We start from the raw sequence: 27,514 nt of genomic DNA, 5'->3' as shown, positions 1-27,514 counted from the left end.
AGGTGGCGTCACCACGGCCAGCAGGCCTGAGGCGTCGCTATGGCAACGCGGCCTGCGGCACCCGCGGTGCCTGAGGCCTCGCCACAGCCTGCAGGCCTGAGGGGACATGGCAGGACCTGAGGGGGCAGGGCGATGGGCCAGAGGGGACAGGGCGTGAAGGGACATCATGGCGACAGGGCCTGAGGGACTGGGACCAGAGGGGACGCAGTGGTGATAGGCCTGAGAGTCTGGGGCCTAAAGGGACACTATGGCGATGGACCTGAGGGCATGGGGCCTGAAGGGATGTCATGGAGATAGGGCCTGAGTGGACGCCGTGGTGATGGGGCCTGCAGCACAACGGAGCCTGCAGGGCTGAGGTACCGTCATGGTGCCGGGGCCTGGGGCTGGGTGCCAGCAGCCTCTGGGCAGGCTGGAGGCTGAGGAGGAGCCCCAGGGGAATGGCAGGATGAAAACTAGTGTCACCACACAGAGGCACAGCCACGGGTACAGCCTTTAATCCCGAGCACAGGCCCAGCAGCGGCGGGCAGCGGGCAGCGAGGCCGTGCTGTGGGTGGTGAGGTGGGAATGTGCCCTGTGCCTGCGGGCAGCAGCCACCTGCCCGCCCCGCTGCCCACCCCACCGCTTGGACAGCCCCAGTTTGGCTCCCAGGGCTGTATCCCGTGAGGAATCACTGGTGACACCAGGGTGGTGGGTGCTCAGCAGTGGCTGATGGCGCGACACTGCACTGGTGCCGCTGTCCAGCTGAGATCCCCAGATGGCAGCACGGTGTCCAGCCCCCACTCCAGCTGTGCTGGGAACGGTTACAACAGAGCCAGCTCTGGGCTCCTCTCCCGCCGCACTGCCTCCCCTTGGGGTCCCGGGGAGAGCCAGCTGCCGGTGGGTCCTGGAGGGCCCTGGCCTGGCCTGGGGGTCACAGGAGAGGAGTTAGACCCACTTGGAGCTCCAGGAGTACTGGCACCAGGCTGGGACAGCACCAGGGACAAGGGTCCCTCCAGGACTGTCCCCTCTGGGACCAGGTGGACTGTCCTCACAAGTCCAGGCTCACCGGGATGTTGGCATGGTTCTGGTAGGCAGCGTTTGTCTGGTTCAAGGCATTCCTCGCTCTTCGGCTCCGCAGCTGCTTCCTCCTCTGTCGCTCCTGCTGCAGCAGATGGCAAAGCAATATAGGAACATCTGCACACTGTGACATCTTGCGCCTTCCCGGCGCTTCATCATGCCTGCCCTGAAAGCAGTGGCACCCAGGGACTCACCAGCTGTGCCGGGGTCTCATCGGACACGGAGCTGTCAGAGCCACTGGTGCTGTGTGAGGGAGACGACTGTCTGCAGCACCCGCTGGCACTGCCGGGCTCTGTGGGGCGGCGTGGCTGGGACGTACCTGGACTCAAGCTCTGAGGCGGAGACGTCACTCCAGCTGCCCCCAGAGCCCGGCTCATGGCCCAGCCGCTGCCTCAGCAGCGTGTCCACCTCTGACAGGCACTGCTGGAACTGCGGGTCAGAGCCAGCATCACCGTGGTTCCCTGCAGCACCAGGACCAGCCTGGGTGCTGTTGTTTGAGCCACAGCTGCTGACCCACCTTGGCGGGATCAGGGTCACAGAAGTCAAGCAGGGTGTCACAGAGGTGGTAGCCCAGCGACTTGAGGTCTTCGACAGTAAAGTGCGAGTTCCTTCCGCCTGGAGGGAACAGGGCACAACGAAACAAGTGGCAGCTTCCCAACCTGGGGACCATGTGTCTGCCAACACACCTGGCACCATTACCCCTGGCCCATGGCAGCCCCTCACCCAGCGTGGAGCCACCGAAGGCTGCCTCCATGGTGTAGCTGTTGGAGACACCCATGCGCCACATGACCACCCTGCCCGTCCCTGCTTTGCTCTTCTGCACTTTAAACTTGCAGCTGGGGAAGGAGAACTGGGGCCAGCCCCGGAGTTGGCACAGTGCGGGCATGTGTCCCCCTTCCAAGCCCCACAGGGACACCACAGCAGCATGGGAAGTGGCACGGTGGCCACATTCCCTGCATCACCATCTGGTGTCACCATGAAGCTTGGCGAGGATGCCATTCCCCAGCTCTGAGACGCCATTCCTCAGCTCTGAGGATGGCTTCAGAGAATCCCACCTTGTCGGGGGCGTTTTTGCTCAGCATCAGGGGGAAGACGCGCTGGCACAGCCGTGGCCCAGCACCAGCCCTGCCACTGTCACAGCCATACATGAAGACATTGTTCTTCCGGCTGTGCCCATGGAAGTCGCAGTACAGCACCACCTCCCGCTCCGCCAGCACCCTGCGCACATCAGGATAAACCCACCAGCACCACCACAGGAACGGCATGGACCTGCCAGCTCCCCGCACCCCCACCTCACCTCTCAACCATGGCCCGAAGGTGCCACACGCTGGGGAATGAGCTGCGGAGCGCCGTCCTGTAAGCCCTGTTGGGATCGCGGCCTGCCAGGGAGCAGCGCGAGTTGCCCACCACCACCCCGTCGGGGTTGAGCATGGGCACCACCTTGAAAATGAAGAGCCGGCGCAGGAGCTGCGCATCAGCGTGGGCACCAAGGAGGAAGTCGAGGCAGCCCTGCATGGCCCAGGAGCTGCCGCTCTCCCCGGGGTGTGCGCGGGCACTCAGCACCACCACCCGCTTGGCCGCCACACCGGCAGGGCTGGTGATGGTCAGCAGGTAGACGGTGTTACCGGCCAAGCTGCGGCACAGCGCCCGCACCGTGCAGTACTGTGAACGCATTGGGTCACTTGCCAGTGCCCGCAGGTAGCGCTGCAGGTCAGAGTAGGTGTAGGGGTAGGAGTGGGCAAAGAAGCAAGTGTCATCGTTGTGGGGGAAGCGCACTGTCCAGGAGAGGCAGAAGGTGGCCGGCTCCTCCCCGCCACCACCCCCCCGGTAGTAGCGGAGGTCAGTCCCGACGCGGCGCCAGCCGATGCCACGGCTCTGGGCATCCCGCTGGGAGTAGAGCAGCGGCCGCAAGCCCTCGCTGTAGAGGCTCTTGGGCTTTGCCAGGTTGGCGATGGTGAAGCGGTAGAGAGGGTCTTGCCGGGTGTTTTGGACGCGGAAGTAGAACCACTGGGTGTGCTTGCAGGTGTACAGGTCTGGCCGCAGTGTCAGCACGTACTCGTAGGGGCCCCTGTGCAGCAGGACAGGCCACACTCCAGCTCCCAGCCCTACTGCTGCCCGCCCCCAGGCCCCCAGACCCTCTCTTACACCTTGACAGCTTTCTGGAGGTTGCCGCTCTCAAAGCGGGATTCGAAGAGCAGTGTGGTGTCCTGGGGACCCTCCAAGGGGGCCGCTGGTGAGGAGAGGGGACCAGGGGCCCCCCCGACCCGGGCATGAGTGAAGCAGGAGCCTCGGGGTGCTGTGGGGGGAAGCCCAGAGGGACAGCGATAGGGGCCTGGGGAGACCAAGGGGGCACCCAGGGGTGCTGCCCCCTCCCCAGTACCTGGGTTGAAGTGGTAGACAACAGTGCCAGGCTCCTTGCTGGGGGTGGCTGGAGCCTGCTCAGGACCCACGGGCTGGCAGAAGGGCTCCGGTTCAGGGGGGACCCACTCTAGGGAGGGACAGAGACAGGCACTGTGGGCACCATGGGTGTCTGGCGCAGTGGCGAGGGGGGGGGGGGATGGCCGGAGCACTCCCTCACCGATGTGCTTGATCGTTTCCTCGATGACTTCGCACTCAACAGGCCAGTGGGGAGCCGGTAGGGGTCCCCGTGCCGAGGGAAGGGCAAAGAGAGCCCGCGGTTCCCCCAGGGACCCACGGCACCGCACTGAGGGGACCGGTGTGCCCTGGCGGGGGGTCTGCTCCAGCACCCCAGGGGCTGCAAGAGGACCAAGAGGGGCTGGGGGGCTGTGATGCACTCGTGGCAGAGCAGGAAGCCCGAGCTGTGAGGGTTGGGGTGGGGACACCCCCCCAAACCCACCCACTACCCCGAAGCAGGGAGAGGACCCAGCCACTGTGCTCTGCACGCCAGGAGGACACAGCTCTCAGCCCCAGGGCAGCACCAACTGCACTGCCGGGGGACTGTGGGCGGCAACGGGGTCTCACTCACGGCTCAGCTCCTGCCCAGGACCCCGCAGACAGCCAGGTTTGGTGCTGCCGGTGCCAGGCTCCTCGGAGGCGTGCTGCTCAGCAGAGCCCCCTGGGAACACCGGGCTCTTCTGCCTGCCCATCTTCTGGCCTTGGGGAGAGCGCAGCTGCAGCCCCGAGCTGGGGACATGAGGGGACGTGCCCCTGTGGCCAGGGCCCCTCCGCAGCCAAGGCTCACCTCGGAAGTAGCCGTAGTAGCGCAGGTGGCTGTACATGAAGCTGTCGTAGGGCTCGGGGACCAGCTCGCCACCGAACCCCCCCAGTCCCTCAACCCTGATCGCTGGGCTGGGCTGCATGGCTGTGAGAGCTCCCGCAACGGCCCAGCAAACCCTTCTCTGGTGACTAGGACGCGGTCGCTGAGCGACCAGCTAGCACTGGGGAGGGACAGGGCGGTCCCGAAGCCAGGAAAGGAGCCAAAGGGATTGCGTTATCCTGGCAGACACCCAGAGGAGCGGGGCCACAGAGGGCTCCCACGGCATCAGCCTGAGCCAGGGCCAACACGCACACCAGCCCTGAACTGCCCCTGGCCCCGTGGCAGGGGCAAGAACAGCCCCACTCAACCAGACAGTACATCCCAAACTGCTACAATTTATTGGACAACGGTCAAGTGAAGGGCTCTGAACTGTACATCTGTAAAAAAAAAAAAACCAACAAAGTGTGCGGTGCACACCTCATGTGCTCGACGCAGTTTTCCTCCGCTTCAGCCGCGCTCGCCAGTCCTCTGGCAGTGCCTCGAAGTTGGCATTCCTCTCTGCCATGCCACTGCAGGGACAAAGTGGGGTGTCAGTGCCCGGGTGGTGTGAGGCGATGCTCCCCACTGCCCTCCTGCGCCCCCTGCCCTGCCCAAGATCCGGATCTGCACCCCCTGCCTTTATGGAGGACAAGGAAAAGGCCCCCAGGAAGCGCCAAGCCAGGCAAAGCGCCACAGGCAAGGGCAGCTGGGGCAGCCTCCTGGGGCTCATACCTCATCAGCTGCTGCTGCTTCCACTCCTCAATGCGCCGCTGGGCAGTGGTCTCCCGGTCCTCCTCACTGGAGCTGGAATTCTCCTCCTCGTCCAGCTCCCGCTGGATGCTCTGCCACTTCTTCACCAGTGATGGCATCTTTGTCTTGCCCTTCTTGCCCTGTGCCAGAAATGCAACAGGCTGCGGTGAGGGCGGCTGGAAAGGGAGGAGAGGGTGCCCAGCACCCCCCAAAGGATGGGCACAAGTTACCCGCTTACCTTGTCCTTCCGCCCCTTCCTCGGCTTCTCCTTCTCCGGTGGCGGTGCCTTGGGGGCAGGAGGTGGGGGCGTCTGGGGGGGCGGTGGGGGCGGCGGCTGCTCGGTGGTGCTGGCAGCGGGCAGGGCTCCTCGTGCCGGGGCCGGCTGCACGGCGGCAGCAGCCAGGCTGACCGGCGCGGCGCACTCCGAGTAGCTCATGACAGAAGGCGCGGCGGGTGCCGTCACACCGAGGTAGCTGGACTGCAGGCCCAGCGTGGTGGGCTGAGGGCCGGCGTGGCCTGGCGCCATGCGGAGGTTGGGGCGGCCCTGGATCTCGCCCTGCAGCCGCTGGCGCGGCCTCAGGGAGGCGAGGGGCACGGCTGCAGGCTGGTACTTGCCGGCGGCCATCAGGGGCTGGCTGTAGATGACGGGGCAGCTGCCGATGGTGGCCGTTCGCTGCATCAGCCCCGGGCTCATCTCCACGGCTTTCCTCTTCTGAGGCTTGGTGGAGAGCAGCGGGGCCGGGCCCGGTTCAACGGCACCCTGGAAGAGAGCGCCAATGTCAGTGCTGAGCCAGGGTGGACACGGCCCTGAGGTCTGGCCGAACGACCCCCCTCCATGCCCCACAGGCGCCAGGCGTGGGGTGGTGGGACATGACCCAGCCCCAGCTTCGCCCGGCTGCTGGACCGCTGCTCACCTGGCTGCTGCTGGCAGCTGGGCGCAGGAGAGGCTTCAGGGGAGCGTCTTCCTCCGTTCCTGGGGCGGGTGGCTCCTCGCCCCCCTCATCTTCCATCTCCACTTCCTGGATCTCACCGTCTTCTCCGGGAGGCGGGGGCGGTGGGGGTGGCGGCGGGGGCGAGTCCGGTGGAGGCGGAGGCGGCGGAGGCATTTCCAAAGGCAAGGGAGGTTGGAGTACCGGGACAGAGGACTGAAGCAGAGTCCAAAATGGAGTGAGCGGCATGAGAGACGTAGCAGGAACTTGGCCTGAGAAGGATTCTTTACAAAGGGAGCCTGAAGAATACATATTGACACAGGCTTGAAAACCCACGCTACGGACCGCGCTGCCTGCTCCTGCCTGCTGCCTCCCTGCCAGGGCCCTGCCTGGGAGCGGGCAGGCAGAGCTCAGGCCACCGGCTTGACCGATGAGCTGCCCCCTGCCTTCCGCGGTGCCGCTGCAATGCCTAAAACCGATGGGGACAGCTGGGAGGGGGGAGTGGTGCTCGTCCCAGTTTCGCTAAAGCCACCACGAAGTGCCCAGGGAGGGAGGCCAGTGCCACCCTGTACTGCTCTAGCGCTTGGTGAGGCGCCCCAGCACTCCCGTTTCAGGGCCAGGACCCCCCCAGCCGCAGTGACCCCCCCTTCCTGCCCCTCGCTGTACCTGCGGGGCGCTCGGCGGGGTCCTCTGCGCGCTCTCCCTTGTCTTTTGGAGGTGGTTTAGGAGGACCGTCGGCTTTTCTGTCGGTGGTCCGCTGTCCCTCCTCTTCGTCCTCCCCGTCGGGGAACTCCCATTGCGACTCTCCTGAGCGCTCGTTAACATAGAAATAGCGTCTATGCTCCCTAAATCACAAGAAAGAGAAGGAGGCTTTAGATTCCCTTCCCCGCCACCGACACTCCGAGGCGGGCCTGCCCACGACAGCGGTGCGCTCTCGCAGGGAAGACCCTCTGCAGCAGGGCTGCCGCTCTCCCAAACGCAACAAACAACTTTGAGGACAGAGGCAGGAGAGGCCCGAGCTGGCTCGCTCAAAGCTATTTGCATTGCTGGCTGCGTGAACGTCGCCCTGAGCCCCCCGCTCCGAGGGAGGGGAGGGCTGAGAAAGCAGGCCAGCGTGCGGCAGAGCGACGTCTCGCTAGCACCAGGACTTTCAGCCGCCACCTTGGCTGAAAGTCGCCCTCCAAGAAGAGGCACCGGGGAACAGCCCAATGGAGAGAAGCGGCTGCCCCCCTACCCCGTGGTGCGTGGAGGTCGCTTTTATGATACTCTTGGTGTCAAACACACAGTGAATGCTAGAGAGAGGGAGCGGATCTGGGAGCTGAAAAACAAAAGAGCAAAGATTTCAAACAAAGGAAAATTAATCAAGAAAGCCAAATAGACAAAGAAATGTTTGGGTCTGACCTGCTGGCAGGAGACAGAAATCTTGTTCTTCATTCCGTCGATGAGTTGAAGTTTGTCCTTTGTCAGAGCTGTTGGTCAGAAGAGGTGATCCAGAGATCCTGCAAAGTTCACAGAGCTCTCGCATGCGCGACCCCCCAGGCCCGCCCTCCACAGCGCTTTACACTCGCAAGAGTGGCAACCAGCTCTGTCCGATCAGGGAATCAGCTCCGTCTCAAAGCACTGAGCACTCCGTTTGGATCCTCCAGTTTGGTGGCTGGCCCAAACTCTGTGAGTGCCGGACGTTGCTCTGCCTGCCCAGCACTGCTAACAGAAGCTGCTCTCAGTCTCCCAGAGGGACGGCGCCACGTCGTCAGGTGGTGATGGTCACAAATCATGTCTGAGATGTCAGAGATGAAAGGTGAGAAAGGTAGGAGAGCGCGTACCTGTCCCAGTGGCAGGACCAGCCTTTAGGGGTGGCGTTTATTTCGTATTGTTTTAGCTGTTCGGCTGCGTCTTGGAGTTTGCGTTTGAGGTAGTTTCCATTGAGAGCACCTTCTCGCCAGTCTGCAATGCGGGTCTAGAGGGCAAGAACCGGGGGAAGCCGTTGAGGGAGGCTGCAAGCGGCCCTCGAGACAGGACTCGAGGTCTGGGAGGTTCCCTTACGGCACGGGACTCGGGGGGGCCAGGAGGAAGACACCGCCTCCGTGCAAAGCCATGCTCTCCCCGCGCGGAGGAAGGGCCCTGCAGGAGGCGGGTGAGTGGGCACACGGCGTGGTGCCGCGCTGCCGCGGCCACGAGGTTCACGCAGCAGCGGCCCTCGGCGCTCAAACGGCGGACAGTATTTGATCCGCTTCGGAACAGAAGGCCGGAGCGAGGGGCGAAGGCTCGGTTACCTCTGTCTGCAACAGCAACATGTGGAAGTTGGAGATAGATTGTCTGTTGATGCCCAGGAACTCCAATTTACTAGTCAGAGTGTTTGCCAGCTCTCCGATCTGAAACTGCCAGGGAGAAAGGGGAGAGTAAAGAGCTGCCCTTAGGTAGCGTCACCGGGCGGCGGCGGCCCCACAGCTCGAGGCCATCCCCGGCAAACGAGACTCAGGACTGCCCGTGGCCCCTCAGCCTGGTGGGACTAGGACGTGCCACCCCCTCCTTTAAGCCCCGCTACTTCCTGCACCCCAGGGACAGAGTGGCAGGATGAGACCTCCTGTGTAGCAGCAGGAGGTGCTGGCAAACCCCAGCTCCTTCGTGCGGACCTTGCCCTATGCCCAGCCATGGCCCCCAGTGCTTCTCAGCGCCGCCACGGCTTCACACCAGCTGAAGGAGGGTATGGGCTTGGTCTGCTTTGGTGCTCCAGCTCTGGAGCTACAGCAGAGCAATTGCCAGGGCAGAGCGTTATATTGGATACTTCAAACATTTCCCAAAGGAAACGGGCCAGGATATAATTTCAGGCTTTGTAAATCGTTGCTTTCTGGAGGAACTAGCTGGAAAGCTCAGGAAACGGGTAACAGCTCTGGATTTACTCCTGGAGCAGAAACTTTATCCATGTTAAGATTCAGGCCGGCCCACAGCGACCACTGTTAACCCCAGCGTCCTACAGGAGCAAAACCTTCAACTCTGGCACTGCACGGGGACAGGGGGATCCCCCTGTCAGCCCCCCTGACTGAGGGGACCTGCATGAGAGCCGCCACAAGCTGGAAAGCGATCTAGAGCAGAAATGGGGACGCCTGCAAGTGGCATCACAATTGCTTTAAGGAGGGCTCTAAAAATTATTTTTTTTCCCCCCTTCACTGTTCAGAAGAGGCTTTGGAAATTCCCCAAAGCTGACAAGCAGCATCTGTCTCCAGAGAGGGGGCCAGGCCAGACAGACAAGCAGCGTTAGGGAAGCCTGAGGCAGGGAAATGAATTCCCGAGTTAACATGGCTACAGAGAAGTCAGGGAAGATCCCACAGCAGAGGGTGACTTCGCAGCGGAGGACCCGGTGGATCTCCTGCAAACCAGAGAGCCGGCATAAGAGAGATTACCCCAAACCGATGAAGCAAACGGTACCAATTACCCAAGGAGACGGGATTCCTCCAACAGCTCTAAAGGGATCCTGCATGGGAAAGCACCACGCTACAGCACACAGTCCGTCACAGAGCACCGCCAGTACCGGGAGAAAAGGGGACAGCAAACGTAACAGCTTAAAGGGCTTTTGGCAGCCATCTGGGGCACCGCAGCCAACAAGCGTGGTCCTGCTGCAGGCTTTTTTTTTTTTTTTTTAAATAAATTTAGAAAATCAGACAAGCCTCATGTAGATGCTATGCTGAGGGAGGCTCAGTGGTTCTGGGCAGGGAATGTCACATCTCAAAACTCTGTTAAAGAGTTCTTCTTATGAGAGATACACTAAATCCATCATGAGGACAACAACAAAGCCCTTCCCTTTCACACTGGAAAAATGATTAAGTGGTGGGAAACAAAGGCAGGGCCAGAGGTCAGCTTTTGCTACAGGTTTCCACCACAAGCCAGTGATTCTCCATCTGTAAACCATCTGACACAGAGAAGTGATAATGTTTGCGAATAAAACAAAATTACTCCAGAGCCAAAATTAACACTGTAGGAGATCTCGCAGTAACCAACGACCAGAAAATCAGAAGGACAAATAGAAAAGATCTCCCCTACCACTCTGTGGAGCTATCACCCAGAGCCTGTAGCTCTGCGTGTCACTACTACGGCTCAGGAAGGGGCTCTGGGAGTCGTTCAGCCGCAGCCAGAAAGAGCAAATCAAGGCTCAGAAAAGAAAACATCAGCACAACACTGCAGGAATCCCCAGGGCTTCCCCAGTTTGCATCTAACAACTGCAAAAAGTAATGCCGGGCGAAGGGCACAGCAACAGGTACCGGCAGCCTCCAGAAACAGATTATTACGGACGAGGAGTCTTCAGCCTGGAAACGGGACAACTGAACAGGTGCGTGCCAGAGGACTGTAATATCGTTATTGGTGAAAAGAAAGTCAAGACAACAGTGTTTGCTCTCCTTCACAACAAGACCCAGGGCTCAGTCTTTATGTCCCCACACCCCCCTTTTTATTATTTTTTTTTTTTTTAAAAAAGAACACTTTCAAGCCTTTTCTGCTGGCTCCTGCTGGAGACAGGATGCCAGGCTGCAGAGATGCCGGCCCAACTGGCCCGGGCAAGCTGTTCTTGCAGCCACACTGGGATCTAAGGTTTACAGCTTCAGCAGGGGTATGGAGCCGTCACACCGGCAGTGCGGAGGGGGACAAGGTCACTGCAGCTGAGCCAAACCCACAGCCCAAAGCTGAGGCGTCCCTGGCTGGTGGCATCCCCTGGGCAGAGGTGGCTGAGAGAGCCAGCATGTCACTCCGCGCTGCCAGCGGCATGGCGAGCCCCTGGGAGAGCAGCCAAGCGCCCAGCTGCATCCCTTACGCGAGCTGAGATGGATCTCACTGACATGCATCTCTGCATCTCTGTACCTTTAGGTCCTGCTCCTCCTCTTCTATTTTTGGTGCCACTTGGGCTTTTGCTTTCTCCTGGGGTTCCTCAGGCTCTGCCTCTTTGTCTGAATTTGCATCAGCTGCTTCTGTGCTCGCTGCTGCAGGAGAAGAAACAACAAGTCAGCTCTTCTCCCACCACTGCCACGGCACTGCCAACAGCCAGCTGGAGACACCATGCTAGGGAGCCAAAGCCGATGCAGGACACGGTGGGGAAAGAGCTGAGGCCTCTTTCCTACAGAAGCTGGCAACAAGAGCCTGAAATCAAAAAGGAGAAGGTCACTGCCTCTGTGTTGTGATGGTGGGGGTCCTTCCAGGACAGTGCGGGACGCAGTGAATTACAGCTGCTACAGCACAAGGGCAGGAAGAAGGAACAGCCTGGAGCACAGGGGCTCAAGGTAGCATGAAGAACTAACTGCCAGGCAGGCAGTCATTAAACTCTGACAGTTTAATAATCTGTCAAGAAAAGGTACTGGGTATTAGTTGAAACAATTACCAAAGACTGAAGAGCTCCCAAAAAGCTGTCAAGACCATAAGGTTTTGCCTGTGTCACATCACAGAACAGCTGTGCCTAATTCACTGTCCAAGTGACAATTTCCAGGGAAGAAAGTTTTGCAAGGGACTACTAAAGCCCTCGGAGGGAAAAAAAACCACATTCCTGGTGTGTTCTGGCACCCAAGGGCAGGACAGTTCCCTCAGTCACCCTCTGGCAGCTGGGTGCTCAACTTTGGGTTTATTTGGGGTTTATTTTAAGAGTAACAGCTTCCTGTTCCCCAGGTAACCAGGCACCAATGGGAAGAGCTGGCTCCAGGGATGTTCTGCTCGAAAGCCTGCAAGTCGCAAGGGGGGAAACCATCCCCCAGTGTCACCCTGGACAAACATCAATCACTTAACCCTAGCCAGGCCACACAGCTCACAGCTCTGCCGGAGCCAGTGCGAGTTAGGGCCACGTCAGACCCGTTTTGGGGCAGTCTGCTGAAGGCTCAGGGCAGTCTGCTGAAGGCTCAGGGCACTTCTGTACCATTTTTTTTCCTGGGAAAAGCAGTTATCCCTCATTCAGCCAGCCTTCTGTGCTGCCTCCCTCTTTGCCATGAGGCAGGTGGCTGGAATCAAACCTTGCACCAGGGAGGGACTGGCACATCTGGAAGTGCCGGGGCTGGCAGGCACGGGCTGCTCCCTCAAACACCTCAGCCAGTGTGTTTCGGGGAGCATGGCTCTGGAGGGGCTGGGGAGGACAGGAATGTCAGTACAGGCAGCAAAGCACAGGCTGCAGCAAAGCGCTAACAGCTGCAATCACATGATTTCCCCAAGGCAATAAATTTATACGATGCTCTGCGACATCCGTTGAACTGCTCCTCATGTATTTGTCAACCGTCTCTGAAAGACCTGTGCTGCACCACAGGAAAGCGGAGCGCCAACAGGCACACGCGCTCCGCTGAGGGGTTGTTATTGCTCGGGTGATGCATCCCACACACACCCAGTATCAAACACCCTACGTGAACCAGGTCTTCCTGGCAGCGAGGTCCTGCTTTACGTTTCCTACACACCAACAAGTGCAGAGCCGGAATGGCTCTTGGGGAACACCTTGGCTGCCTGATTTGGCAACTCTTACCAGGCAGCTTAAAACCAGAACTTTAAAAGAGGAAGGTAACAGTTCCCCATGTACCGCCAGGGTTAAGATTTGTAACGTCAGGAGGAAAGCGGAAGGCGGTGGATGTGAAGTGGCCATTACCACACTTCTGCGTTCCTTCTCTTGATAACAGTGTCAAGTACAGGCACTCCCCTGCTCATTTTCCTGACAAAAGTGTTGAACAGGGGCACTCTCCTGTTTATGCTCTTTAATTAAGATAAAGGAGAGAAACTGCTTGAGCACCAGCTCATCCCCATGCTGCCCTGAGCCCGTGAGGCTCATGCTGCCAGCCTGTGAGCTTGATGTGTGTGACACTGGTGACTGCCACCCTCCAGGCCTGTCCCCTACCCAGCACACGTACCTCACTGCCCGCCCTGGCTTCTCTACATGCTGCACGGGGCTCTGCGGGCAGGCACCCCGCACATCTTCGGGGAAAGAAGACCCCGGTGGGGGAGGGCTGTGGCCTTTCCGAACACCCACTCCTCCCTCCGAAGGGAGCCTTTCCAATTACCTGCTTCTCCTGCTTCCGGGCTCTCCCGGCCCGTTTTGCTGGAGCCTCGACTCGCAGATTCAGGGCTGGTGGCTCCAACAAACAGTTTCCATTTCCCTCGCTTGGAGGCCAGCCTGCGGGTTGCGTCCTGTGAGGCCGACTGGCTGCCATCAGACAGTGGGCTGGAGCCCGAAACACTGCCATCGCCTTCCTCCAAGGCGCGCAGCTCTGCCTGCAGAGACACACAACAGCAAGCGGCACTTCAGGGACCTGAACCTCCCCTGAGGAGCAGCCGTGGCTACAAGTCACCCGTGAAAGAAGAGCAAACGGCTGCTCTAGTTGGGGGCATGGTGTTAACAGCAGCAAAGATGAGCAAGAATTTGTTTGCCAATGGCTGCTGACACGCCAGCAGAGCATCCATATGAAACTGCAGCTGATCAGCGCCCAGACCTATAAGGACTCCACGCCCATATAGGAGCGGCACTGGAAATGCAGTGTCATTCTTCCAAAGGAGGCAGGAGATGGGAACATCTGCTGCTCCCAGTTTATTTCCAGCTATTCCTTCCCTGCATGTGAGGCCTCATTCCTGTAACAAAAGTATTTTCCCTTACCTTCTTTCTCTCCAGCACCATCTCCAGCTCGAGGGTGTCTTGCTCCTCCTCTTCCTCAGCGCTCTCCCCTGACTGCACCACGCTGCACAGATCCTCCTGCAGCGTGTCTTCCAGGGGATCCCTGCCAGCCTCTGGCTCTTCAGGGGCAGCCGCCACCTCTTCCGCTTTCACCTCCTCTTCTGGGGGCGGCTCCACCTCCTCTTTACAGATCACCTTTCTCCTCCAGCGCTCCTCTTCCTCCTTCACCACGTCAGGCAGAAGCGGGGCCAGGAGGGCTGCAGCCACCCCCTTCTTCTCCTCCTCACTGTTGGAGAGGGCCTGCACACCTTCGTTCACTTCCTGCAGGTCAAAGCCTGTGTGAGATTTCCGGCAGCTGCTGCGTGAGCTTTCTGGCAGCAACCACGCGAACTTTCCGGCAGTGGCCACTGCTCCCTGCTCCTCGCCCCAGACCCACACCTTCCCCAAGCAGCAAACCCGTGCTGATGGGGCCCCTCTTTGAGCTGCAAATGGGAGCAGAGTGACCCACTCGCTGCCAGAGAAGCCCAAAAGGGCACCTACAAGCCCCATCACAACCAAAAGCCACTGCCTGGCCCATCTGACTGACCTTCTTCACCTCCCGCTTGGTGAGGCTGGCCCCACGGCCAATGCTGCCTGGGGCGGCCCCCTTCTCCTGGGGGTACAGCTCGGCAGTTGCTACGAAGCTGCCGTTGGTGCCTGCCACGGTGCTGCTGAGGAAGAGAGAAGGGAGTGAAGGGTGGGCATGGGGACAACGTTCCAGTGCTTCCCCTCGCAGGCCTGGGGTCTCACTCACCTGTGCTGGTAGTGCTGCAGGCCCTGGACCTGCGTTGCCAGGTACTGTGGCAGCTCCCAGGTCACCTCGTTGCTCTGGGTGTTCCAGTAATAGTAACAGCCGGTGTTCTCGTCCCACACCTCCTGCCAGTCGCCCATCTCCAGCTCCCCCACTGCCGGGGGGACAAGGACAGGCCGTCACCCAGGGGATGTGCATAGCCTGTGTCCCACCGTGAACAGGATTGGTCCCCCAGGCCGTTGTCACCCCCCTTTTCCCTGGAGACAACCATTCCTCACCACCCTCGGCTCCCTTTGGGCAGCAAAGTGAGGGTCAGGAGCCCCCCAAGATAGGTGCAGCCCACCTGGCTGGGACGGGTGAGGTGCTCACCTCCCGCCAGCGAGCACTGGGTGTCGTATTGCCACTCTGGCGCTGGTGCAGAGCCCGCGCCGTTGGCAGTGCTGGAGGACTGGCCCGAGCCCGATTCCTTCGGCTCTGGGCGGGGAGGCGTGGGGGGCGGTGCGGAGGAGGAGGTGGTGGCAGCGCTGGGCTCGGCAGGCTGCGGAGGTGCCGTGATGGCATCGATCTCCTGCGAACACAACATCCCGACGTGAACATCAAATCCCAGCGGACGCAAAAGCAGAGCGAAGGCGCTTATCAGCAGGGGACAATGTCTCAGGCTGTGAAGCCACCCTCTCCCCACCACCCCGCTCCCTCCCAGGGAGGAAACCCCCTGCACCCTTCTCCCCTCCACACCCCTGGTGCCGCACTAACCGCCAGGAAGTTTGCCAGCGTGCTGTCAATGTCTGACGAATTATTGCCATTCGCATCCGCGGAACGGGCTGACTTCTCCGGGGTTTCACCCTCCTCATCATCGCTGTCTGCATAGGCGCCGAGCAGGCACAAGCCTCCTGGCCACAGGGGGAGAGGGGAGCAGCAGACCCTCAGCAAAGGGGAGGCACAGTGTGGCACACACACCCAGGAGCCACCAGTGCAGGCAGCGAGGCTCCTGCTGCCACCACAGGGAAGTGGACCTGCCCCCCCCGCCCCCCGCTCTGGGTGGTCCTGCCATTGCCCCAGTCCTGCAAGGGGGGAGCAGCCCCCCAGGGAGCGGCAATGCCAGCTGGAGGGGGTGGGCACGCCCTCCCATGAGCGTTCAGGAATAAACGCTGCCCCTCCCTCTTCAAAACATCCACAGGGACATCTCCTGACCCCCAAAACCAGGGGGGGACCAGCCCCCCGACCACACCGGGGTGGGAAATACTCTCCTGGGGGGAAAATAAACCAACAGAACAATGCCAGGAGGGAAAAAAAAATGCTCCACTATCGCTGAAAAAAGACTGGGGGGGGGGGAATATCATATCCTGCCTGCAAACCAAAGAGGGGAGTCACTGCTCCCTAAAATATTAAAATTTTAATTATTGAATTGGTATTAATTTCATTCAAGAGCTAGTAATAGGCAATAATAGTAAAAGACAAAATAAAATCACTTCTTCCCCCAGATAAAAATACGCAGGGTGGAAAAACACCTCCTAAATAATTTTTTAAGGCAGGAATTCACCTCCCCTTTGCAAACGCCTTGGGGGGGCCCGTGGGGGCAGTTTCCCACCACCCCACGCACGGTGCAGTGGGAGCAATAACCCTGCTCCCCCCAAAACCGGGGGGGGGGATCGCCCCCATCCCCCAGACAAAACAGCACTTAAAGAAGGCAATCATGCTGCCCCAATAATAAATTAAAAAAAGGCACTTAAGGAGGAACAATCACATCCCTCAGAAAAAAATGCAAGATGATTAAAAAAAGAGATAATCCCACCCCGAACAGAGATTGCGTAGGAAGGGGTTGGCTGTGCCCGCCTAAAAAAAATAATTTGAAGGGGGGGCGGTCAGATGCTTCAAAAAAAAAGGTTTAAGGGGCGAGCAACCGCAGCCCCTCCCGAGAGCGGCATTTAGGAGGAAAATCCCGGTTTTCGATGAGCACTGGGCGGGGGGGGCGCTCCTTCCCTACCCCCCCCCGCCCCCCCGGGGGTCCCGTACCTGTGGGCTTGACGGCGGCGGGGCGCGGGGGGCGGCGGGTTGGGTGCGCTGCGGGGGGGCTCGGCCACCGCCTCGGGCTCGTCTGCGGGGGGAAAAGCCGTTGGGGGGGGGGGGGCGGGGGGCGGCAGGGCCCCGGCCTCCCGGTGCCGCCAGCAGGCCGCAGCGCTACGAGGAGGCCGCGCCGAGGCCTGCGCCAGGCCGCGCCCCGCCAACAAAGCGCCCCCGCCCCCCCCCCCGGGCACGGCGCCCCCCCCGTTACCCTGCTCGGAGCCCGAGTCAGCCCCCTCGGCCGCCGGCGCCTCGTCGCGGCGGGGCCCGGGCGGGGAGAGCTGCAGGATGGGCCGGCGGCCCGGCGCGGCGCGGGACTTCTTCCCCATGGCGGCGGCGGCGGGAGCGGCGCCTCGGGCGGCGGCGCATGCGCGGGGCCGGGGCGGAGCCGGGCCGGCGGGGGGCGGGGCCGGGCGCCTCGCGCTTACCGGCCCTGCTGCGGCGACCCTCCCTCCCGGCATGGAGGTACCCCTCCATCCTGCCCCAGGGAGCCCCGCTTCTGCTCCAGAGCCCCCCACCCTTCTCCAGAGACAGCCTCCCCCTCATTCCTGCCCCAGGGAGCGCCCCCCAGCACTGGGGAACCCCCGTCCTGCTCCAAAGCCCCCGCCATGGAGACCCCCACCCTGCCCTATAGCCCAGGGCTGCCCTACAGCCCGCCCCGGGGTGTCTCTTGAGCCTACAGCCCCGTCCGGCCCTACGTGATGGTGCTGCTCCTTTATGATACAGCCGCACAGGACAGCTCTTAGGATATAGGGCAGCCTATAGCACAACGCTGCCCTCCTGGGCCACAGCCCTGGCTTGTCCTATAGCATAGTGCTGCTCCAAGGGGCTACAACTCTTGGGTACCCTATAGCGCCCTGCCCCTCAGGCTGACAGCTCCATCCTGCCCCACAGCACAGTGCTGCCCTCGGCCCTATAGCGAGGTGCCACCCTCAGCCATAGGGCACACCACCGCTGTGGAGCACAGCCCTGCCCCTGGGCCCTAGAGCTCCAGTCTGCCCTGTAGCACAGTCCTACAGGGAGCTCCCTGTAAGCAAGGGCTGTACGTGCAGAATCCCAGGGAGAGAAGCCCTACGGCCCGCCGAAACCCCCGCTGTGCTCCCAGGGGTGCAGCCAGCCAGACGCAGACCTGTAATAACACTTTGCTTTTATTAAAGTCCATCCAAAACCACAACAATAAATAAAAGAAATGCCAAAACCTGCCGTGTATGGTACAGGATAAGCACAAGGGGACGGTCCTGGCGACGGCTGCAGCCCAGAGCTCTGTTAGCCACCGATCATCCCCCACCCCCAGAAGGGACAGGGACAGCAAGGTGAGTGCTGTGCCAAAGGTGCACTCCACCTCCCCAGACCAGACCCTTACAGAAAAAATGAGTAAAACCAGCACACCACTGGCTGAGGCAGTGCAGGGTGGGACGGTGTCACCTCCCAGGGACGTCACCTTGAGGAGGCGCTGTCCTGGGGCAGGAGGGGGCTTGCAGGCAACAGGGCTGCTGCTAGTTGCGTCGGTAGAGGTGATCCCGGGTGGCCATGCTGACCTTCTGCTGGTAGTCCTCCATCTTGTCGTGCAGCTTCTGATACAGCTGGGTGAGGGGCAGAGCAGGTGTCAGAAACGAGGGCTCCCACCCCGTCCCACACCCAGTTCCCATTTTCCTTCTCCTCAGGCAGGAGCAGGCATAGGGCACTTTGTGGTGCTCCCTGCCACCCTTCAGGCCCCTCCGCAGGGTGTTTACAAGCCCCCTTGCCCCTTTTCGCTGCACAGCTGTACCTACCACAACGTTGTAGTGGTTGGTGGTGCTCTCCCGCAGCGCCTGGAGCAGCTGGTCGATGGCGGTGTAGGGCAGCCACACCATGGGGGACGTGGCGGACAGCGGGAACTGAGGGGAGAGGAACCCTTGCATCGTAATGTGCTTGCGGCAGAGACTCCTCACAGCCACGGCAAGGAAGAACTCTCAGCCACCATGTCCTGGCACCCACTTGTCCTACTGGTCCCACTAAGAGGTCCCCTCTCCCCTGGGGGGGGTTATCCACACCCCACTTCTGGAACCACCGTCATGCAAGTCACGTGCATGATACCCAAACCCCAAGCAGGATCCACCCCAAGGAACAGTCCACCACATCCCCACGCTGCAGGCGAGCTCACCTCGATTCCGAAGTACCGGTGCCCTTTGCCCAGCACAGCATCTACATATTCCAGGACCAAATCCACAGCCTCCTCCAGCAAATCGTAATTCAGATAGAGACGCAACAGCTCGGCAGCATCCACCTTCTGCAAGCAAAGAGGGAAACGTCAGCCAGGGAACATGCCCAGGAGCCATCACGATGCTGCGAGGAACCTGCTCTGAGCCTCAGTGACAGGCACAAAGCATCCAGCACAGATTCCTGGAGCTGGGAACAGGAAGGTAGGGCAAAGCTTGCAGCCAGGAGGTGCCTGGCAAAGCAAAGGTGATGGGGCAGCTCTGGCACGGCTAGGGTTATTTGGCTGCAAGCAGTACGTGCTGAGCAATGACCCTCTCCCTGTTCTCACCTTGTAGCTGTTAATGAGCCAGTTGGGCAGCGGTATCCCGTGAGCCAAGAGCTTGTTGATGACGCAGCGATGGTACAGGCTGTTCTGGGATGGGTACCGCTCCAAATAGGATGACAGCAGCCGCCAGGCTTCATCTGTGGCACTGCAAGGCAACATTTCCCCTCAGAACCTGTGCCAGCAGCCCCTGCTACTGCCTGTGAGGCCATGGTGTGGCTCCAGGGGACCTGTCCCACTGCCGGGGTTCAATGTCTGCGCTCGAGGCCCAGCCAAGTGGGGTGTGCCGAGTACAGCAGGCTGGGGAAAGCACGGAAGCATGGCTCTCCCAACATCCCAGTCCCACAGGTCTGCTTTACGTGGGTTTTGTGAACCCACGACCCTCTGGATTCCTGCAAGGCTTTAACGCTCATTCCCACACCAAGCAGCTCTGCTCTTCTCCCCCGCAGACAAGGACCTACCTGGACTCCTTGGTGGTAACCAGAGCGGAGAGCTCGTTTGCTGCCAGCCAGTCCCAGGCCTCTGCCTGTGCTGCCTCCCCTCCCAGCTGCAGCTTAATACACCTGCAAGACAGAGCAGTGCAACAGAAGTGGGTGCCTTTAGAGTCCAGCCCTTTCACCCAGCCTCGCCACAGCTGCCAGCATCAAAGCCACCCCTCGCAGGACTATTCCTAAGCAACAGCTACGAATTAGCTGGCTTGGCAGGAATAGAAGGCTATTAAGAGCAATTTCTAAGCTGCTCTAGCTGCCAGGGAGGAATTAATAATGTCTCTGATGTTAGCAAGCTTTAGGGCCTGAGCTTGGGGGGCAAGAGCTGCCCTCTGTGCATTCAGCCTCAGGAACAGGTCGCAGCAGCGCTCCTGAATGACTCCACAGGCACAACGCATCCTCTGGGAGCGCAGAGAGGCAAAGGAGAAGAGGAATCCTGTGGTCAGAGATGAGGCGTGAGAGCAAATGGCAGCACAAAGATCAGACGGGAGAGCAAGTGCTCTGCCAACTGCTATTTGAAAGCTGCTCAGCAGCTTGAACAGATCTGTCAACATCTCACTGTGACTGTCAGATGCCAGCTCTCTGAGACCAGGGAGCAATCTCTCCCCCATCCCCACCTGCTCAGCAAGGCTCCCTTATTCTTCCTTTTCAGGCATGAAGAGCAAGTTCCACCCCAAAACCACTACGCCAGCAGCTGCTGTGGCCGAGCACAGCCCTAGCAGCCACGGCGAGCAGACAGGTCGGGACAGCGCTGGCTTCTGACCCTGGGGAGCTGCAAGCTGCACCCTGCAAGCAGCGCCTGTCTCCAGCTGCACGTCACCCAAGGCAGGGAGGAGAAGCTCGCCACGTACTTGAAAGTGAGTCCCTCAAAGATGGGCGTCAAGGGCAGCTTGAATGTTTGGCACAGAGTGATGGCAGTGTCAAAGAGGCCGGCCCGGACCAGGAGAGCAACCGTTTCCTCAGGTGTAGAGTTGCCTGCAGGGAAGCAGGGCCAGGTAAATGCCTCCCCCAATCACACACCAGTGCTTACTGGGGCCTGACCCCATGCAATTCAGCAGCAGAGCTACAACAGCACCGTGACAACCACTCAGCGTAAAAACCCCTGCAGCAGTACTTCTCATCGCATGGCTAGAGGCTTTCTTGGCCTCAGGAACACCTCCTGAGCCCAGGAGCCACCCATGGAGGGACTGCACAGAGCCACAGTGACCCATGGAGCTGTCCCTGATCAGGCACCAGCTGGAGGGATGCAGGCAGCAACATACAGCCCATAGCCAAGTGCTGCTGCTGTTTAGGTGACTAGGGAGGGGACAGCCTTGTCACTGGCGCAGCAGGCCTGTATCCAAGTGAACAAGGCATCAGCTCAGCTCTGCCAGCGCAGGCAGGAGGGGCAGTGGCAGGAGGAGAGATGAAACTGTGACACTTGGCTCCCTGCATCTCCAGTGTGCCCTCAAACGAGCTGTTCAATCCTTTCCCTGCAATCCCTTACTGGGAAGTCATCTCCTCCTGACACTTAAAGGGGAAAAATGTGTACATGTTGTATAACTCTTATCAGAGTGGCAGAACATACCTAAAGGGCCAGGGTGGGAGAGTTGCAGCTTTCCGTTCCCCGACAAGGAACCATTTTGATAAGCTAATGCTGTGTCGTGAAGCTGCATCGTCCAGGACAAAAAGTAGTCTTGCAGTAACTGTTTTTTCTAGGACTTTCTAATTCTGCTTCCTCTGGGGGAATTTCCAGCAAGACAAAAAGATGTCTTTTTGTCCCAACACAGGAGCTCAACCCCAGCCCCAGGCTGCAGACCACTACTAGAGCTCAGCAAAGCCAAAAAATGGTTGAAACCTTAAAAGTGGTTCCCTTGATCTGCCTCTCCAAAGCTGCCGAACTTGGTGGTGAGACATCATGCTAGGGAGAACCAAACAGTCCCTGCCAGCTCCTGGGTTTGTCTCTGGGTCAGAACAAAATTGCTGCTTCCTCTTCTGAGCTACAGCTGAAAGCGCCATAACTAGCAAAAACCTCAGGGGAAGTGAGAGGCGGCTGCGCTGTGTCTCTCTTACCTGCCACAGCTGCTGTTGACAGGTCATGCTGCACCAGAGTCAGCCGGATCCGGGCCAACACACACTCCTTCTCCAAATCCTCCAGCTCAAGAATCTCAATTTGTCGAGTTGCTGTAACAGATGGACACAAAGGGCTCTTTGGGCATCATGCAAAATACCTACACCCCTCTGCCCTCCTAAGAGGAGTTGTATCACAGAAAGCACCAAAGGAGGGGTCAGGTTCTGCTGCCCCTTCCACGCCACCTTGAACTGTGCCTATCTCCTTGTTGAAAACCTCCCACTCCTCTATTAGAGATGTTACCTAACGCTGGGTAGCAGCTGCTGCTCTGACTGCCTGGCATATGCTACAAAAGAGCTCATTCAGAAGTAATTGCTTTAAAAATACCTGACCTTAAATTTCTGTACTGTTATGCTGAGGATTTCAAGTCTAACCTGACCCCATCATCCTGTGCTTTGGTAGACACAGGCAGAGCAGAGACCTTCCCAGCAAGCAGGGTTTCCAAAAGCACAAGTAACAAAAGTCTTGAACAACTAGAAATTGTCTCACAAAGGTGTGTTGTTTTTTTTTTTTTAATTACAAGTTATTTCCACTGGAAGCAAAAGTGCTGACAAAACATCAAACTGCAGAGGAGAGTGCACAAAAGCTCCAGGGGGAATAGATGTTACATGGCAGCATATTGCAACACTGGGAGAGTTACATTACCTTACAAATTACTGAACTGACAGAGGCAAGAGCTGCACTGAGCCATCTCCTAGCTCACACAGGAGCAGCAGAGCTCTGAGGCCAGGGCAGAGGCTGTGGAAACACAAGAGACACTGGAAGTACCAGGACTAGGCGCTTACTTGGAACAGCCGTGCACTCCCCATCGTAGCTTCTCTTCGGGGATGCTCCAGGACGTTCGTACTTGCAGGAAAAAGCAGAAAGAGGGTTCATGCCCACCTGGTTTCCAAAGGACAAGTTGCCTCAATACATTACAGCCCCAACACCAGCTCTCCATTTCAAGCCTTGATTTGAATCAGAAAAGCCATTACAACCACTTGGCAGTTCAGGTTACATTTATCTCTGGCTATCAGAAACACGGCACAGCGCTAGCTGATCAGGCTACAGCCACCCCCCTCCCCGCAAACAGATTTGAAACACAAACCATGTTACAGCAATTCTCTTTTTCACTGGTATTCTGGCTGTTCAGATTCCCCCCAAAAATTCACTTCTCCTTCAACAAAAGGTGATATATTCCCACATATATCTGCAGCCCCCTCCCAAAAGCTGTCCTGCTTCCACCCTGCTCCAGAGAGGGTCAATGAGACAAGGCTGGCAGACAGGACTGATGTCTCCATTGAGTGGGGCGAGACAATTCTGCACAAGCTGGCCAAGAAGATGAGAGCAGCAGATTAAGGCGGCCAATGCCTCTGTTCACATCGGAAAGGATTTTGGAAGCTCCTTCCCAGATGTACACCTCTAAGTGCCCCCACAGTCAATAGCTCAGGTCAAAGGCTTCGTAGTAAGCTCAGCGTTTCCTACCACAGCTCCAGAAGCTGGCTGCACTATCCAGGCGTACTCTGGGCGGATCAGCCGTAAGCAGTTAATAGCAGCGAGGAAACAGTTTCCTTGTTTCTGGAGCCCTCTGAGCGTCCGCACCTCCCTGCCCAGGCGCATGCCGTATTCAAACATCACTGTTCCAGCTGAGGAGAGAAGGGGAACACATCGGCCAAAAGCCAGGCAGGCCACCCGGCAGCGGGAGGTGAGGCAGGATCCCAGGCCAGGCGGGCTGTTACAACGTGTCCACCCCGAGCCTTACCCTTGCGGTAGTTGTGGCGGTAAATGTGGAAAGCGTACAGCAGCTCGTAGTAATTGTGGGTCATCAGGTCCACTGCTCGAGCATGCGATTCGATGATCCCCACGACCTGCAGCATACAGAAGCTCCAGTGGGTCGACAATCCCTTTAAACAGAGCGGTTGTGCCCTGCTGCTTCCCAGCGCAGGCAGATTACCTCGTTATGAAGGTTGACATAGGGGAACTCCACCAGGTCCTGGAGCTGGGAGCGCTCACAGAGAACTACCACTAGCTGGCGCAGACAGTCCAGCTGCCTGTGGAGAGAAGCGCAACCATTCTGGAGAAGCGGGAACAAACCCATCTCCAGGATGCAGGCTTTAAGCCAGGAACGCGCTGCTTTGTGATAAGCTCCGTGGGTTTTTTTTTTTCTGGATTAGAACCAAAAAGTCCCTTCAGACTTCGCCTCTGCTGGGAAGTGAGACCCTGGTCAGGAGAGATCCTCCGCAAAGGTCTCTCAGGAGGGCAGTCTACCTCCCTCAGCTGTATTTGGTAAGATTTTCTTCAGCCGCAATTAAAATGCATTCCTGCTTCTCCTCTAAACATCTATTCCAGCTCACCACATCCTCCTCTGCTAGGGTGAAGCTTCCTCTACCCAGGTCACCTCCCACATGGTACTCATACTGAAATTTCAACCCCAAGTCTTTTCTTTATTAAACTAACAGGATTCCTAAAGCTTTTCAACATACAATGCCGCATGTGAACCTTTAGCCATTCTTCTGGCTCCTCCCTGAATCAACTTCCCCCCCAGTTTCTTCCTTTGAGCTAGTGCCAGTGCCAGCTGTCCTTACAAAAATGAAGTGTGCTTCATCAAACACACCTTTACACATACTAAACAATACCTCCTAACACAGCAGCCACGTTCTACCCTAAAGCGTCGTCTTCCTTTCAGTTTGATGGAAAAATTGGTACAAGGACCTCAGAGACAAGTGAACATGAAGGCATAAAACTGTCACCTACCTGCTGGGATCTGGGTTTTGTGTTAAGGCTACATATGCTTCACTGTTGTGTCCCAAATCCAAGTGATGTTTGAAGATGCAAGTTCTCAAAGTCGCCTGAAAACACCAAAGAGCACAAACCAACATGTTTTGAGTTATAAAACTCAAGAAAGGAATTCCTGTGTAAGCTCCCCAAGAGAACATCTTGATGCAAAAAAGTGACCTGTACCTGACTTCTCCAGTCATCCGCTGATTCCATGATAGCCAAGGTAGCCAGCTGGATGACCAGCTCCGGTAAACCCACCATGTCCAACAAGCGCAGAACCTAGAGAAGACAATACTCTAGTGCTGGCCACAGCAGTACTGAAGAACGGGTTGGGCTAGTGAGAGTTTGTTTGTTTTTTTTTTTAAAGAGCTACTCCTGCCCCTACTAACCATAAGAGCAGTTTAAAAAATTTTACCAATGTTTCTAAGCAACTAGACTGGAAACAGGAAAGATTTGGTAAGTTGCAGAGATCTGAACCCCAGCACAACAGGTCCAGGCTATGGGCTTTTCTGGAGGATTCATCTCTGCACGTATCAGTTTTCTGAAACATTTTAGCACTGACAGTTACAGTAAACCCCTACAACAGTGAGGTAAACTATTCTGTTCCCAAGCACACATGCACCTGTATTAGTGAGAGAAGTTCCCCCTCCAAGGGCACCTGACAACTCCTTGTGCTTTCCGGAGTTTAAAATCAGGGAATTCCTTACAATGAGCCTAGGTCTAAGCTTGCAGCCTGTCTTAACCATGGTATTACGCAAGAAGAAAGATCTTATCTCAATTTAAAGACATTATTCGTGATTTGCCTCAAAGCTTAATAACCTTGCCCTTAAGCAGCACCTTACATCTAGCCTGGACGTGTCTGGCTTCTGTCTCCAGCTGCTGGATCTCACCCTGCCTTTTTCTGCTGGATAATAAAGTCCTCTGCTATTAGAAAACTAATAGGTGGAAAGTACCTAGCTTTCACACTGTAGTCACCTCATCAGCAGCCCTCAAGGAAAGTAAACTGACTACACTGAGATTTCACCTCCCCCCCCAAAAAAGCATGTTTTCTGAGCCTCAAGTCACTTCTCTGAAAGCCGGGGACCAAGCAGGAATTCTCTTTCCAAGCAGTATCTGTGTGGAACAACTTGGTGCCAGTTTACTTGGCCAGGAGCATGTAGGGGGCTGGCTCAGCTGTACCTTGTTGTAGTACTGCAGGCGTGGAGTGGAGACCACCTCACCCTCCTCAGGCTGGATTAGCCTGTCCAAGAACTCTTCTCTTCCCACCTCTGATGCAGCTTGGCAGAAACAGTCCAAAGCCTAGAAGCAGACCAGAAAACAGCTTGTGTGCTCCCTTGCGGGACTGACCAGCCCTGCTGTACCAGCAAGAGGACAGTGCTACTTGTTTTAGCTCCAGTGTACTGGTCCTGCTGGCCTCAAGCTAACGAGAACTTTCCCAAGAGCAGATCCCGCTGCCCAGCTCCAACCCCATTCTTTGCCCAAAGGAAGCAGACCTCAAGGATGTTTCCTGACTCACCCCAGCAGAAACAAGGCTGGCCCTACTTGTGCACCTCCTCCCTCCCAAAGGAAAATGCCCCAGACCCCTGAGATAGGCAGCACCAGAGGAGACGAGGGCCTTACCTTGTGTCCCTCACCCATAACAAGGTAGCACCTGCCCATCATGAAGCAGCAGGAGCCCATGTTCACGTGGCACCATGGCTGCAGCAGGCGGATGTATTCCTACAGGAGAGGAGGAAGAGGAGTTTTGATTCAGGTCAGCACTCGCTCATGACCTGCAGGCACCCAGTACCAGAGGAAGGGTTAGGTCTCTAATGCCAAAGTGCTGCTTTGGTGGCCCCTTTAGCTGTGGTGCTCGCATAAATCCTGCTCTACCAGATCGAGGGCTGGTTTCCCCAGCCCAAAAGTCCCTTCTGCGCACAGGTGGGGAGACATCCCTCACATGCTCCCAGGGAACAACCTGCTTTGAATAGCTCCAGTATCTGTACAAAGGACCTCAGAATCAGCACCCAATATCCCAAAATATCCAACACAACGCTCTCCACAACCACTGCAAACTTGCTGCCGGGAACCGCAAAGGAAACATTACCCTGGTGTGCACAGAGCACAACGGGAGCATGCATGTTGTGAAGGCAGCGGGAGAACAGGCAAAGCAGGCATTAGAAGAGCAGTATCTGTGCAGCAGGGCAGGGGAGGGTGAGCAGCCAGGGAAGACCATGGATAGCAGCAATAAACTGACAGGGATGGGGTGGAGTGCTGATAGCACCAAGGATACACCACAAATAAAGCCACAACACAGACACTGGCCAGCGTGAAACAACACAACTGGCCCTATGCCTGCTCCGTCAGGATAATATAAGGGCTGCAAAGTGTCATCACCTATCAATAAGCAGCTAGGAAGCATGACAAAACCTCAAAAGTTGGCATCCCTCGTGCCTGGGAGAGCAGCGTATGCTCTTCATACTTGGAGAAGCAGAGATGTCCCACTAGCAGGACTCTGGGACTCAGCAGGGAGGCAGGCGGAGAAGCCAGGACCTGGTGGTAAAGCCAAGGTCTCACTGGACGACCTGCATCTTTGCATGTGCATAAATCACCGGCACATATGCCCCATCTACCCCAGCCATGCGTTCACTAAAAGCCACGTGGCAACGCATCCTTCTGAGCCCGGATTCACTGTTCTGATTAGCCAGCTACAACAGATAAATCCCACCCCAGGCTTACTCAACAGCTTGTCATACAGAATAAGTAACAAGGAGAGGTCTGGCCCTCATCCCAGGCCAGTGCTTTGGTCACTAGACCTTCTCTGTGCCCGCCTGTTACTCGCAGGGTGCTTCCTGTATCTCCACCTCTATGTGGGTCACCGTACTCGCGCTCGAGGCAAATCCAGTGTGAGCTCCCTGAGGTCAATGCACTTAATCCAAGTTTACGTGACTGACTGGGATCAGTAAGCGTAACAGAAGGTAGCGGGGAGGAGGAAGAGCCTGCCCCTGCAGATATAAAAGTCTCTTGTACCTCCTTGAGGCAGGACACAAGTGAGGCGAAAGCAATGCAAGGAAATTCAAAGCATGCTCGTGCCATGAGAGTGCACATATGCCAGGAGGTACAACGATGCTGCCCAAACCATCCCAGCATTTCCTGGCTCAAAAGCTCTGCAGATTTGACATTCTTCTCGGAAGCAACACGA

At 57.9% G+C, this 27,514-nt stretch overlaps 4 protein-coding genes across 6 annotated transcripts in view; all 4 read right to left on the bottom strand.

The window, feature by feature from the left end:
* Positions 1-92: 92 nt before the first annotated feature.
* On the bottom strand, positions 93-1,219 carry LOC101921079 (AGBL carboxypeptidase 2). The gene is made up of 2 exons (XM_055813415.1): positions 1,046-1,219; positions 93-903 (listed from the first exon to the last, which is right to left on the bottom strand). The coding sequence occupies exons 1-2, from the start codon at positions 1,187-1,189 to the stop codon at positions 493-495; spliced, it is 555 nt and encodes a 184-aa protein (XP_055669390.1). The 5' UTR covers positions 1,190-1,219; the 3' UTR covers positions 93-492.
* Positions 1,212-4,522, bottom strand: AGBL2 (AGBL carboxypeptidase 2). Its single transcript, XM_055814200.1, has 9 exons — positions 4,043-4,522; positions 3,635-3,811; positions 3,437-3,544; positions 3,202-3,352; positions 2,354-3,124; positions 2,112-2,274; positions 1,574-1,906; positions 1,376-1,485; positions 1,212-1,299 (listed from the first exon to the last, which is right to left on the bottom strand). Exons 1-9 carry the CDS (start codon positions 4,374-4,376, stop codon positions 1,212-1,214), a joined length of 2,235 nt encoding a protein of 744 aa, XP_055670175.1. The 5' UTR covers positions 4,377-4,522.
* A 126-nt stretch (positions 4,523-4,648) lies between these two features.
* FNBP4 (formin binding protein 4) lies at positions 4,649-16,825 on the bottom strand. Its single transcript, XM_055813354.1, is given in 18 exon segments — positions 4,649-4,842; positions 5,045-5,202; positions 5,301-5,822; positions 5,977-6,207; positions 6,658-6,836; positions 7,393-7,490; positions 7,815-7,948; positions 8,265-8,369; positions 10,840-10,958; positions 12,999-13,209; positions 13,589-13,927; positions 14,193-14,316; positions 14,400-14,550; positions 14,766-14,964; positions 15,150-15,286; positions 16,410-16,431; positions 16,433-16,491; positions 16,669-16,825. Coding segments are annotated over 18 exon segments (2,997 nt in total). The 5' UTR covers positions 16,787-16,825; the 3' UTR covers positions 4,649-4,751.
* A 762-nt stretch (positions 16,826-17,587) lies between these two features.
* Positions 17,588-27,514, bottom strand: part of NUP160 (nucleoporin 160) — a 28,812-nt gene continuing 18,885 nt past the window's right edge. Inside the window, exons 21-35 of one of the 3 annotated variants that reach the window (XM_055813331.1) lie at positions 25,954-26,052; positions 25,513-25,632; positions 24,517-24,612; positions 24,310-24,404; positions 23,510-23,606; positions 23,318-23,423; positions 23,041-23,201; positions 22,362-22,458; positions 21,519-21,629; positions 20,318-20,441; positions 19,440-19,541; positions 18,985-19,126; positions 18,601-18,726; positions 18,230-18,334; positions 17,588-18,040 (exon numbers count right to left, since the gene is read on the bottom strand). In XM_055813331.1, coding sequence (XP_055669306.1) covers positions 17,954-18,040; positions 18,230-18,334; positions 18,601-18,726; positions 18,985-19,126; positions 19,440-19,541; positions 20,318-20,441; positions 21,519-21,629; positions 22,362-22,458; positions 23,041-23,201; positions 23,318-23,423; positions 23,510-23,606; positions 24,310-24,404; positions 24,517-24,612; positions 25,513-25,632; positions 25,954-26,052 — 1,668 coding nt within the window. In that variant the 3' untranslated portion in view covers positions 17,588-17,953. Of the gene's footprint in view, positions 18,041-18,229; positions 18,335-18,600; positions 18,727-18,984; positions 19,127-19,439; positions 19,542-20,317; positions 20,442-20,462; positions 21,452-21,518; positions 21,630-22,361; positions 22,459-23,040; positions 23,202-23,317; positions 23,424-23,509; positions 23,607-24,309; positions 24,405-24,516; positions 24,613-25,512; positions 25,633-25,953; positions 26,053-27,514 lie in introns of those variants that run through there. The other 2 variants (XM_055813332.1, XM_055813334.1) reach the window with 2 other exon arrangements.

The sequence above is a fragment of the Falco peregrinus genome, chromosome 9, assembly GCF_023634155.1.
Source record: "Falco peregrinus isolate bFalPer1 chromosome 9, bFalPer1.pri, whole genome shotgun sequence".
Classification (NCBI taxonomy): Eukaryota; Metazoa; Chordata; class Aves; order Falconiformes; family Falconidae; genus Falco; species Falco peregrinus.
The sequence above is the reverse complement of the archived record's forward strand: the minus strand, read 5'-3'. Positions and strand labels throughout refer to the sequence as shown.

Bases quoted from the DNA above. Each gene is read 5' to 3' on its own strand.
- LOC101921079 (XM_055813415.1), bottom strand. From the start codon at position 1,189: ATGTCACAGTGTGCAGATGTTCCTATATTGCTTTGCCATCTGCTGCAG. The intron at 904-1,045 runs GTGAGCCTGGAC...TGTGACCCCCAG, and splicing joins AGAACCATGCCAACATCCCG to GCCAGGCCAGGGCCCTCCAG.
- AGBL2 (XM_055814200.1), bottom strand. From the start codon at position 4,376: ATGCAGCCCAGCCCAGCGATCAGGGTTGAGGGACTGGGGGGGTTCGGT. The intron at 3,353-3,436 runs GTACTGGGGAGG...TTCCCCCCACAG, and splicing joins TGTCTACCACTTCAACCCAG to CACCCCGAGGCTCCTGCTTC. The intron at 1,486-1,573 runs GTGGGTCAGCAG...TCTGACCCGCAG, and splicing joins GTGACCCTGATCCCGCCAAG to TTCCAGCAGTGCCTGTCAGA.